Source organism: Xiphophorus couchianus, chromosome 13 (genome assembly GCF_001444195.1).
Source record: "Xiphophorus couchianus chromosome 13, X_couchianus-1.0, whole genome shotgun sequence".
Lineage (NCBI taxonomy): Eukaryota > Metazoa > Chordata > Actinopteri > Cyprinodontiformes > Poeciliidae > Xiphophorus > Xiphophorus couchianus.
The window spans coordinates 22,536,207-22,549,309 of record NC_040240.1 but is presented as its reverse complement, the minus strand read 5'-3'; the positions used below and the strand labels follow the sequence as shown (position 1 = coordinate 22,549,309).

The following is a 13,103-nucleotide window of genomic DNA, read 5'->3' as shown; positions in this document are numbered from 1 at the left end:
CAATGAACTGTTGAAATAGAGTCATTCAATCATGGATTATTGCCAATCAGTGAATAAGCTTTATGAATGTCTGGAGAATGTGCTATGTTTCATTCTTCTCACTGCAGAAAGATACCATTTTAATCAAGGCTAGGGTGAAGTAGAATTGCTGTAAAATGATCTGTGATTTGGACAATTTTAGTTTATTTCCTAGTATTTTTCATCTATTTTACAATAAGAAGTAAAAAGTCTTACAACTTCCCATCTTTCCCACTTGCAAAAATCATATATAATATACATTAGGATAGTGTAAGGAGTTAAATACATGCACTTATGCAAAGAAAATTTCTGGACTGTTTCTGAGTTCCCAACCATTTAGTGCCAAATGTTATTGTTACAACCTAGTGGACTTGTAAAGATTTAAAAGACAGACTTTTTTTTTCTCAATGAGAGCAGGGGTGTTACGGCCCAGCTCAAACAGCCGCAACAAAACATAGGGAGGACACGGCAACCAGCAACATTTTTAAACTCTTCAGAGGCATTTATTAAAAACAACCAATTGTCTAGGGGTGCAATGGGCGGAAGCCCAAGGTGAGACAGTTCAGCACTCCCTCAGCCTGGTCCTTCCCCAGTCATGGATCCGGTTTGACCCCACAGGTCTCAGCTCTGCTGGCGCCGCCGCCGAGTCTGGATCGCGTCTGCGCCTGGTTCTTGCGTCGGCCAGCCACACTCATGAATGGAATGGCGCTCCTTATATACTGTCCAGGTGGCCATGTAATTAGAAGCACCTCCCACAATCAAGGACCTAATTGACAAACAGTTACCCGCCACACAGCTCACTCACAGGACCGCACAGCAGGGCCGTCACAAGGGGTTTTGCCAAAACCCAGAGCATTTCATTTTTCCCTGCATTTGATCATGTTCCATGTTCTCAATGCATCCCTAATCAAATATTGCTAAATTAAATAAATGAATAAATAAAACAAAAATAAAATTTTTGCATGGCTCCAAGGTTTGGTTTCTTGACCAAACAAAAAGTCAGTGATTCACAGTGAGAAGTCCAAATACAGCAACCTTTTGGCTTATCAATGATAAACAAGTTTTTTTCTGTCTGCATAGATGTTCTTCTAGGGTAGTACTTTCTGCTTTAATAGTTCTTACCAGGGAAAATGTTTAAAAGCATCCACATTAGTACTGACTTTACAGTGTACAATAATATGTTTTCCCATAGTGTGTTGATTTAATTGATTTCATTGATTTAATGTTCTTGACTGAAATCCAGTTCACAGATTCCTAAATTAAACCATGATTTTAAATATAAAATGCATATATTTCACTGTGTGCAACAGTAGGAAATGCAGTTAAAGATGTTTACTGAATTTCAAATATTTTCATTTTAGATAAAAGCAGTCATGTGTAGAAAGTAGTCTGCTCCAGCCAGTTTTAAAATATTAAAAGAGGAACAAAAAACTTTGTTTGGGAATCATAATAGAATATAATCAAAGGCATCAGAGAGTTTAATAGCTGTGACTCTGAAGTAGCTGATTTTACAAATTTGAAAACTATTGGCTTAAAAAAGGAGCTAATCAGTGAAACAACCATTAACTTCTTTCCAGATTACTTCAACATTGCTGATGAATGATTTATGCAGGAACAGATGCTTTGATAAACCTCAAGGTTAAAAATGTTTTGGGTTCTTTCTTGTTTTTGGAATGATTGGAATCAACCATGCTTATTTGTAATGCTAACGTTTTCAGTAGACAGAGCTGTTTAATGATAGAGTCAGAAAATACAAAAAATGTTTTCAGATACAATCAAGATTTAGATTCCATGCAGGCACATGTAGGCGCCAATCTTATTGGCACTTGTCTCTGGCACTCAGCAAGGACAAGGAAACAAAGCCAAAATAAGTAGCAGCATTTATCTTTGGCATCATTTTAAGAAGAGCTTTAAGAGCCCAGTACAGATTGATTACTCTGCTGTTGCACAACTGTCTCCTTTTTATGTCCGCAGGGTTTCTGTAAGTTAAGCCCAGGCAGTTTTTGTGGGGCTAACTGTGAAAAATTGAAGGTAGTTCGCAAACAAGTTAAATAAATAACTCAGAAAAATGTATGAAATAAAAAAACAACACAGAAAAGAGAAATTATTTCAAAGTGGACAGATATAGGGTGTCAATGAAGAGGAAAACTGAGTTATAGCTGCTCTGTTAGATAGGGGAGCTTTGAGATAAGAAGAGAGCAGAACCAGCAGTCAGTGAGACAGTTGCGAGTTTTGAGTGGCGAGATAGTGGATCATAAGAAATGTTGTGCTGGCAAAAAGGTTGTGCAGGCCAGAAGCAGAAAAGTGAATTAAACAAATTACAAAAACAGTACAGAGTGAGGTCAGAGATGAACTGGAAAGCAGCAGACAGGTCAGAAATATGAAGTTCAAATAGATACAGCAATGGTGCTTTCAAACAATGTTTGTACTGTTTCTTTGAACAGCTACTATAAAAAATCTAAATTGAAATAAGAGTGAAAAACAGAAGTGAACACTGTCCTAAGAATAGTGTTGACATAAACTACATTGAGATTAGGGTAGTCAGTGACTGGAGGGCTGCAGATTCTTTTTTTAAGAGTTTGTAGTTCTGATTCCTTGATAGAATTTGAGCCAAGCAAAGGACAACATTTCCACCAGCTCCCATGTCTGGTAGATTTGGTGGTTGCACGACTCGCCCTGTGTAGGTTTTTAAGTTGTAAGGAACACTATCTGCACCAGCCCTATGAAGTACCCTGCAGCCCCATATTTTAGGTTTTGGCATATAATGCTTCAGTCTTTCCCTGCCTTGGAATAGGGCCATTTGTTCATTGATGACCAGCTTATCGCCCTTTGGACTGAAGTTAGTTTTGAGGATAAACAGTGAAATAATGGTGGTACAGTGGATCCTCATGTTTTCATCGGGAATGACCCCAACTTATGAACCATGCACCTTTTGTCCATGAAATGATCTTGCATCCATCTCCTGTTGTTGTTAGTCAATAATAAAGTTAAAAACTTGGCTGTGATAATTGTTTTGCAATCAACTGCATATCAACGCACTAGAATAATATTGTCTGAACAAAAGGGCCCCTACTGCTCAATATTGCCCTGAGGCAACAAACAAAAAAACACAGTTTTAGCATATAAATTCTAAAAAACATTGTCTTGAAATGATCTACAATGCTTCTTTACATAATCACAGACATAAAAATTATTAGTTACCCAAAATTTAAGCATGAAGAAAAGTGATCTATAACTTACAAGTAAGAGGCAAGGTGTACCATGCAACTCTGCTTCATAAAAAGGACCGCCCCTTGATGGTCACATCAACCTCAATACCTCTTTTATTTGGATAAAAATATGTCTGGTGGTACTTTAAATCAAAAGTACCCAAAGAATAAAATAAAGGAGCAACGTGAGGTACAGATACTGTATGTAGTTTGTTGCCTGAGGGCAACGCCATGCCATAGAGGGTTAATTGGACATGATTTGGAAAGGCATACACCTGTCTATATAAGGTCCCACAGCTGACAGTGCAGGTCAGAGGTTAAACACCAACTACGCAATGGAAGGAATTATGTGTGAGACCTCAGAGACAGAATTCTCTTGAGGCACAAATCTGAGAAAGACAACAGAGAAATACACACCTTAGACCACTCTCAATAAACCATTTGATCAGCTTCTGTACGACAAAAGGTAGTACTTCTGTCACTGGGAGTGCCAATTCATTTGTGTTCAATCATCAGCAGTCTTTTTGATTGTCTAGTTAAAGTCAGTTATTTTTGTTTTGATTTTTTGCTGTACCTGTTATCTAGAAATATTGCAAGTAGATCTTCATTCTGGACAATTTGGAGTTCAATTTTACATTTCTTCATTAATACCCATCGTGTCAGCGTACTTGGCTAAACTCTTATCTATAATATTTTCCATTTTGATGGAAAATATTGATTATACCTCATCTTCTTCACCTAAAGGTTGGCTGATAAATGCTTATTAGGGTATATATAATGTATACCTCTGCTTTTAAGTTTGTGTGTATGTGACTTCCTTGAGCACATGTCCAATTTCACAGTGTGCAGCATCCTCTGCTCCAAGGACTGAGGTAGTACTTCTGTCACTGGGAGTGCCAATTCATTTGTCCAGAAGGACCATTATTATAGCCCCTCCATTAGATCTATATTCGGGTGGAGAGAAGAGATTTACAAGAGTCCTCATGTGTTTTATCATTGTTATGGTGTGGATATCAAATGAGTCATCTTCCCCTATCATGTGAGGAATAATAGAGATTTTGTGATTTACATGACCACTCTCAGAGCTGCTAATTGAGTTCCATTCCTCTTCTCTAATGTGTAAATAAAGGGAAGAGGAACACAGTGTCACAGAAAGGACGTAGTTATGTGACATAAATTTCAGTTGACTTATGTTTTTTTAGGGGGGAAGAGGGATCGAAATTTAGGATATTTAACGCAGTTTTATGTTTCGGTTCAATTACTTGAAGAGTCTTTTTCAGACTTTTCAGAACCAGATAGAGCAAAAAAGAAAACTAAGAGAACAAGACTGCAGGAACAGAAAACCAAACAACTAAACCAATTTGTGCCTTAAGACAGTTAAAAACTTAAGACAAATTATTACATAAAATAGACACCATTTTAGTTTTTACAAATAAGATGCTTTAAATTTATGGGGAAAATGTTTTGAAGCAGTTGTAAAAAGTCTCTTCTTTCAACAGCCACAACATTGTATACTTTGGTAAAAGGTGATTTTTTTTCACAATCATCACAATAAATATAGTTCTTGATTACATCTAAACTTAGAAAGTAGGGGTTTAAAACAACATTATTTTTTACCTGGGGGATTGGTTTAAATAGTCATATAAAATATATCTCAAAACTGTCTTTTAAAAATTATTTTCACATTATTTATTTCTCAGGTCAGAATAATTTTACTTTTTTTTTTTTTTCAAACTAACGGTGTTGGCGTCCATGTTTTTCTGCATTTGATATGTACATACAGTCTCCTTCTTTTCATACACGACTGCCTGCTGATCTAATGATGGTCCTTCTGTTGTCTCCACCCAGGGGATGTACAGTTGCTGCCAGTTTGAGGATGAAATGGCACCGGGAGGGAGCAAAAGCTCTTTGCCTCAATACCACTCTGTTACTACTATCCCCAGTGTCCCCCAACAACACCTTGTTACAGCCACAGTGAACAACACAACCGCTATCGCCATGGTGCAACAGCAACAACAGCAGAAGCACCACCAACAGCAGCAAGGGCAGACCTATACAACTATGTTACCTGGATCACCAGCAGCTACAGGACATTCAGCAATGGCTCTGGGTCCTTCCAATAGCCCTTTATTGGAAGGCCCCATGCCTTGCTCCACCTTCCTGCCTCGTCATGACCGCAGATTGGCTGTGGTTGATCGCTGGAACAGGCCAAAGCCAGAAAAAATAATGAGCGGAAGCAGCAGTGGAGGAGTGGGTGTTGGTGGAATTGCAGGTGGCATCACTGAACTGCAAGCACAGCAGCAGTATCAACAGAATCTTGGAACACATTGGAGCCTCCAGGTAGGGGTTCCTGGTGGAGGTGACACAGGGCTAGATGAATATAAGCGCTACTATGGTCCAATAGACCCAGAGGGGCTAGGGGCTAACTTGGACCAACAAGTAGGAGGTCCTCAACAGACTACCAAAGCCAATTCTCGAGGTTTTAAAGCCCCGGGGATGCCACGGCTGCCTCCAAAAGGCTCTCAACAAGGACACCCAATCCCCAAGCCTCCTCCTCCACTCCCATCTTCTCCACGAAGGCCTCCCTTTTGGCGACGAGGAAGCCTTGCTCAGGCAAGGAGAAAAGGCTCAGGAGGTCCACTTTATGAGAATATACTCCCTCTAGGGAGACGAGGAGGTGGAAGGTATGTGGCAGGTGATGGAGTTGGCAGGCGAGGACGCCGACCTCCTCCACCTCCTCCACTTCCTGTGCCGATTTCTTCCCCTACACACACCCCTACTACTCCTTCGTCTCCATGCCGTTTCTACTCATCTTGCACCAGTGCCTCGTCTTCTTCCTCTTCTTCGTCTTCATCCTCATCATCTTCTTCATCCTCTGGATCACTTTCTCGATCAAATTCCCCCTCATCATGCTCCAGTGACAGCTCCTACAACTCCTCACTCAGTTTCCGGTACCGAGCAGGAGATCGTGATTTTATGGTGGATGATGATTATGACTCAGATCTTCTTACTGAGGAATCAAGCCTTCTTCTTGGGTCACGGAAGAAAATTCGTTCCCGGAGGATGTCATCGCGCTCATTACCATGTAGTCCACCACCTCCTCCAGTCCCTCCCCGAAAACCACATCCACAGAGAAATTTTGGAAGAGAGAGAACCAGCAGTCAACTGGCGCAATTGCAGGAGTGGTGGGCATCATGGGGTGACAGAGAACGAGCGAGAGGAGGGATATCAAACAAAGATGGAGCAGTGAGTAGAGATGAGAAAAGACAACACAAAGAGAGAGAGCGGGAGAGAAAAAGGAGAAAGAAAGGACGAAAAAAGAAGAAGCGAGAGGAAAGAGAGAGAGAAAGGGAGCGTAAGCACCGCAAAGCAAAGAAGAAGAGGAAGAAAGAGGATAAGACAAGAAAAAGAGAGCGAAAGAGAGCAGATCAAGAGGTTGGAGATCCAGAAAAACGGGAGGAAGTCAAATCAGCAACACCAGATTTCCCATCTTACCCACCATTGAGGCGGGAATCATTTCGGAAAAAGAGTGAAAGCTCTATCAAAAGCTATGGATGGAACATCCCTGGTGAAGATGAAAGGAAGGATAGAAATGAGAAAGAGAGAGATGGTGGAGAAGAGAGTAGAGGAAAAGACAGACATCAAAGGAGAAGAAACAGCAAGAACCAGCATAGCTCTAGTAAGGGTTCTACATCTGTCAAGTTCTGGCGAGGAAGTAATCCATCTTCTGATGCCATACCATCTGCCTTTCTGCCCTTGTTACCGGTATCTTCTAAAAGAAGGAAAAGCAAAAGCTCAGACAGAGATGCTGTGGGCATGGAGGGAGAGAGGAGGCCACTGCTGGGAAGGAACGAAAGAGGTGAAATGCATTCCAAGGAAGGATTGTCTTTTCATGAGTGGGAATCTGAAGTAGAGGATGAGGAGGAAAATTCTGAGTCAGACAGGAGGAAAGTAGAACGTGGAAAAAGGCATAGAGGGGGTAGGACAATATCTGAAGAGGAGCGTGAACGTGATAAGGTAGTTGGGATATACTCTGATGACGATGGGTCTTCAGGAGAATTCGGGAAGTTTGAGAGGTACTGGGAGGATCATGAAGGTAGGGCAGTGGGTGGAATTGGAGGAGGGGGCTGGTTTTTTAGCACATATCCCTCTAGGGATAAAGCAGGCAGTGTCAACAGCAGAGATGACCTCTTCCAAGAGCGAGGAGAAAGATGGGGAACAGCAGAGAGTGGGTGGGGATCTAGTGCAGGTGGGGGTGGTAGAGGAGAGAGAGACTGGGGATCAGGTTCACAATGGCCTCCGCCTCCTCTCACCCCACCACCACCCCGTCGATACTGGTCAGTAGACAAGCTTCACATACAAGATGAGAAGAAAAGTAAGCGCAAGTCTAAGGACAAAAGTAGGGGCCACACTGCTTGCTCCTCCTGTCATTCACCTCGACACCATCCACATTCCTCTAAATGGGCTCGTGTGACTTCACGAAGCCAGGAAGAGCTGTACCACCACTGCCAGAGTTTTGGTGGTCCCTTGAAACCAAAACACGACTCCTTGTCATCATCCAAACCTGATCGATCACACAATCTTTCTAAATTTGGTAGCCAGTCAAACTTAAGCATCCAGCAAAGGACACAGAGAACAGAAAAGGACCGAGATCGAGGAAGACAACCATCCCCACCTTCATCTCTTGTATCAAACTTGCCATCACAGCTCCCAGCCCTTCCAGCTCCTCCGTCCTCATCTCACTCAATTCATGCTCCTCTCCCTACCTCCTCCTCATCTGTATCCTCTCCCTCAGTGGTTTCATCTGCACCGGGAGCAATCCAGGCCTCTTCAATGGCTTCGGCAAGTGCCAAACTGCAGTACCAGAGACTGCGCTCTGTACCCCAACCCCAGAGATTTCCTCAGTCTCCTCACTTACCCCTAAAAGCCAAGAGCCTTTGCTCACGAAGGGGCTCAGCTCATTTCTCTAGTGTGGAGAGTGAAGTGTGAATCTAAGCAAGACAACAAAAGCTCTACGAATGTCCTGCAAAGTTGACATAAAAAAAGAAAGTGCAAATATGGCTGTGTAGCTTAGTCAGTTCAGCTCTGAGCCCATTCCTTAATGTTCTGCACAAATGAACAAACAAACCAGAAAGCCAAACAGAGCCACTGGAGTAGGTCAAGAGAACACAGGACCATTTTTTTCTTACCGTTGCCTCTTTAAAATTCTCTCATCCTGTGAAAGACAACAACAGCATTGACTCTCTGAATAATGCTAAACATTGGAGTAATCTGACATGAAAAGCATCACTAATACAGAAGGCATATTTGCTGTTATAAGTAAAGGATTTTGAAAAGGTAAAGCTGTGAAGTACGTAGTCAGTGCATTCAGAGAAATCTCAATACTTTCTGAGGGCTCAGAAACTTTATAGTACTGTATGCCCACTGCTCTCAGAAGCCTTTAACACTGAACACTGTTCGTATTTTTTCCTTTTAAACAAATTGCTTACCTTGATTTTCTTTTTTTCCCAAACAAACTGTTTACACACCCGCAGAACTGTGACAGCCACCTAAAGTATCTTGGTTGCGTGATCAATGCCTTCTTGTTAAGAGGGACAGGAGGGTGGTTACCACCTGTTTTTTCTTTCTTTATCTTTGCTTTCTTTTTCCTCCAACTTTATTACCTCGTCCTCCTGCTCCTGTTTTTCATTTTCTGTTTCTATATTTTTTTTTACTTTCTGTTCTTCACATACCAGTCTTTTTTCAGCTCTCTCGCCAGCTCCTCTCCTGTTTTCTCCTCTTGCCTCTTCTCTTTGATGTGATTATTCTGTGTGTCTGTGCTTTTCTGTGTTTGTATTCTTGACAACAGGGTAAGTCAGCTGTGACTGATATTCTTCTGGCTTAATGAAAAGCTGAGTGCCAAACTTAAGTAGAGCTCAACATCAACATGTATAATGTTTCCAGCTGTGTTTCCTTTTATCTCGCGGAATATTACATCACCTCCAATACTGTATGTGCTCACACCCCTGCAAACAAACACACATGCAGACACACGCGCATACACGCCCACACACAACCCCACAAATGCTCAAACACATGTAAGAACACATGCACATAATCAAGTCAAGTTATCTACTCTCCTTCTTGAGCAATACATTATACCATATTTGTTATTGTTAAAGCTTTATACTTAAATGCCATTTCTTTACTTCTGTGTCATAGTTGTTGTTGCTATTGATGGTGTTTTAAATGTCAAGACATGTATTAAATCTAATACAATGTAATCACTGTGCCATGCTACTCTAGCTTGGGTACACATAAAATGTTCTCACAACTACCTAACTACAAAGCTGGAGGCAGTTTCTGTTCCCTGCCTGTTTTTCGACTGAATGTAAAGTCAGCCGCCGACATGTGTGCTGCACCATTTACTGTAAGACACTTGAAGATGGAACTTGTAGCACTTCAGAGGGTCTACATACATGGTAAAGAAACAGATATAAAGTTGATGTGGGTTATTGTTGACAAAGCGGGGTGAGCAACATTATGTGAATCTTGTGGAGTTCTAAAGAATTAGAGTTGCCATTGATTGGAATGGAATAGTCTTTTTTTCTTGTTAGTTGGTTTTCTATTTTTTGTTGGCTTTATTTTATTCCTCAAGTTAGTGCCAAGGCTAGAGAACAAAAAAATAATTTTAAAAAGCTTATTAAACCACTTTTGCTTGCCATCAACCAAAAGACATGCAGTTAAGCAGCTTGTTGGTGATTTACAGGTTGTTTGACTTTCTAGCCTTATGCTAATTGCTCCTGTCAAGTATGAGTAAGATGGTATGCTAATGTATTATCAGAAAGTTATTTATTTACCTAGGAATATATTTAGTGCCAGAGCCGTTTTGATGTCACAGGGAAGATGCTTGTGATGTGATAAGTGTTGGATCTAAATAAGAGTATATGGAAGACACAATGGAATCTATTGTGATATTTTGTTAAAAATATTAAAAAGCATTTCTCATCTTGTAAATGTGTGATTATAAGACATAGCTTTTTATCCATGGCATGGCTGACACAGTTACGACAAATTTTAGATTCTGTTTATTCAAAATTAGATTAAGAGTTTTTTTTAAACCGGAGGCTGGGCATCAGTGAAGCGGTAGGAAAAAGACAAAGGTTTTATTAGTTGCCGAAACATCCTGAGCCATCTTTCCCTGAAACTCTGGTCAGCTCATGTTGATCGCCTGGAACTGCATCTGAGCCATAATTTAATTTAACTGAAGAAAACAAAACAGAGGCTAGCTTTTTAATATAGATTTTGCATTATAGAGTTTGTCTTATTTTCACTGAGATAAAATTATTTATATTTCATATATGTAAATATAACTACCATCATAAAAAATGTAAGATATTTAAAAAATGTCATCTGTTTAAATAACAATAAAATGTCTCAAATGAAAACATACTAAACAGATACAGTAGAATGAAATTCACACACGTAAAAACAGTGAGCCATCTTTGCTTTGCATATTACAATCAACAGCCTTTTGATAAACTAAGCAAACATGGGGGGGCATGCCTCTATGCAACCAAGCAACCTAAATTTGAGTCCAAATTATTTGACTTGATGTGAGTGAAGGCTGTCACAAAGAACTTTAATGTTAGTCATTAAAGATATGTAATTATACAGGAGGTCAGTTGCACAACAGTAGTGGTCTGAACATAAAGCTTGAGTGTTTACTTAAAAAAAAGACCATCAATCTTTCCCTTTTTCCTCTTCTCGCCTCTTTTTCCCTTATGTCTATCCATTGTGCTGGTATCTGTCTGCAATTGTAAAGCTGGTATGTTTTTTTTTTTAAAAAGTATCTACTGATATATTTATTTAATCTCGAAAAAGCCCATTTCTCTCTATGTATATAATAGTATATTTCAAAACTCTATTATCTGTTATATAAGTTTGTCTACTAAATTCATGGTATTATCTCAAAAATGTCTTTTTTGTCTGTGTCTCTCCTTGTCTCAGACCTACTGCCCAGCTCCCTCACCCCCAGTGAAAACAGAGACCAGTATGTAACTGTGTTTTTGCTCACCTAAGACCAACCATCCGCCTACGTTAGCTATTTACTATAGCTAGTGCAAAGAGCTGAACGTATAGTGACAACAAGGAGGGGAGCACGAGTGTCTTAAGACCACGTCACTGTAGCAGTGATGGTGTGTGTTTGTCTACCCAGAGGGGCCTTCATTTTTTTTGGTTTGGGCAACAGATAGAGAACTAACTAAATATTTTAATGATGCAGCAGCTTTTACCACAACTTTCATATGTGAAAGGGTTCTATTCTTGACCCTTGGTTTTAGTTCATTGCATTTGTGAGTTAATACCACATGATCTCTCTTAAATACAATGTAGTCAGCAGCACAAATCTTACTTTGTTACTTCTTACTAAACATGCATTGCATATCTGTCAAGCTGCTGTGCTGAACAACAAAAAATACAAACAAAAATTGTATATTTCTTAAGTAAACTGTATTTTCTGAATACAGAACTGGTATATCTGATTTTGACGCCTGTGAGAAGAGCTAAATCTCCTGTTTATTACCACTTTGGCTAAAAGGGGCTGACCAAAGGCTTTCATGAACACAGGTGCATCAAAAAATATTTATATTATGAAAAAGGTGAATATTTTCTGCCACTCATTTCAGAAAGTGAAACTCGTACAGCTTCATTACACATAGAGTAGAAGATTTATTTCTTGTAATTTAGATGAGTATGACTTACAGATGATGAAAATCCCAAATTCAGTGTGAGGAAATGTCAGGTTTCTGAAAGCATATATTAATTTCTATGGATTCAATAGTTCCTTGGGGCTTGTTTTGTTTGAATAACCGCATGGAGACTATTGGCCTGTTACACTGTTGAGGTGTAATGGAAGCCCAGGTTTCTTTGATGGTGCCCTTCAGATCATCTGTTTTTTGGGAGCTCTTTTGTCTCATCTTCCTCTGGCCAGTACTTCCTGGAGTCCCTGTGGGGTTCAAGTCAGGTCAGATTGTGGGCCAATCCAGCCCCGTAACACTGTGGTCACTGAATCAGCTTTTGGTACCTTTGACAGTATGGGCATGTGCCAAGTCCTGGTGGAAATTTAAATCAGACTCCATAAATCTTGAGATTATGGAGATAAAATGTTCCATTAGATGACTGCAGGCTTCAGATAATACAGTGGATCAACATCAACAGGTGACATGAAATGTGGATTCTGTACCTCTACACTCATCCTCCACACTCTAATTTCCAAAGAAGCAAAAACTGTATTTCATCTGAAAAGAGGACAGTGGAGCAGCAGTCCAGTTCTTGGTCTTTTTAGTCAAGGTGAGATACTTCTGAGACCTGTGTTTCAGGAGGTGCATGACACAATAAATGCATTATTTTCATACCTTTCAAGAGACTGTGCATAGTACCTCGTTTGTGCTGACTATAGCCTCGGTCTGCTCTTTGTACAGCTCACCTAAATTCTTGAAAAAAAATTTGCTTGATTTTCCTCTCAAGAATGTGGTGCCCCACTTTGCACCACACTTTGTCCTTCCATGCAACCTTGCTTGGAAATAGGACTCTGAAAAAACAGCTTCCTTAGCAATGACCTTTTGTGATTTACCCTCCTTGTTTTCTGCACATTTGCTGAGTCCAACATTCTTCCTCTTTTTTGTGTAGCCTACTGACCCAGAGTGAAAAACCATTTAGAGGTTTTGAGTAAATTAGCTGATGTAAAAATGAATTTTTTAACGTTTAACTTTTTTGCAATACTCTAATCATCTTAGACACTGAACTTTGGGTTTTCTTTACATGCAAGCCATAATCATCAAAATGATCATGAATAAAGACCTGATATATTTTACTCTGTGTTATTAATCAATGTAA

The 13,103-nt window shown here is 40.0% G+C and overlaps 1 protein-coding gene across 1 annotated transcript in view; it reads left to right on the top strand.

Moving 5' to 3' along the window:
- Positions 1-11,046, top strand: part of grin2da (glutamate receptor, ionotropic, N-methyl D-aspartate 2D, a) — a 178,275-nt gene extending 167,229 nt beyond the window's left edge. The window contains exon 19 of the mRNA XM_028036850.1: positions 5,076-11,046. Coding sequence (XP_027892651.1) covers positions 5,076-8,216 — 3,141 coding nt within the window. The 3' untranslated portion in view covers positions 8,217-11,046. The remainder of the gene's footprint in view (positions 1-5,075) is intronic.
- The last annotated feature ends 2,057 nt before the right edge of the window (positions 11,047-13,103 follow it).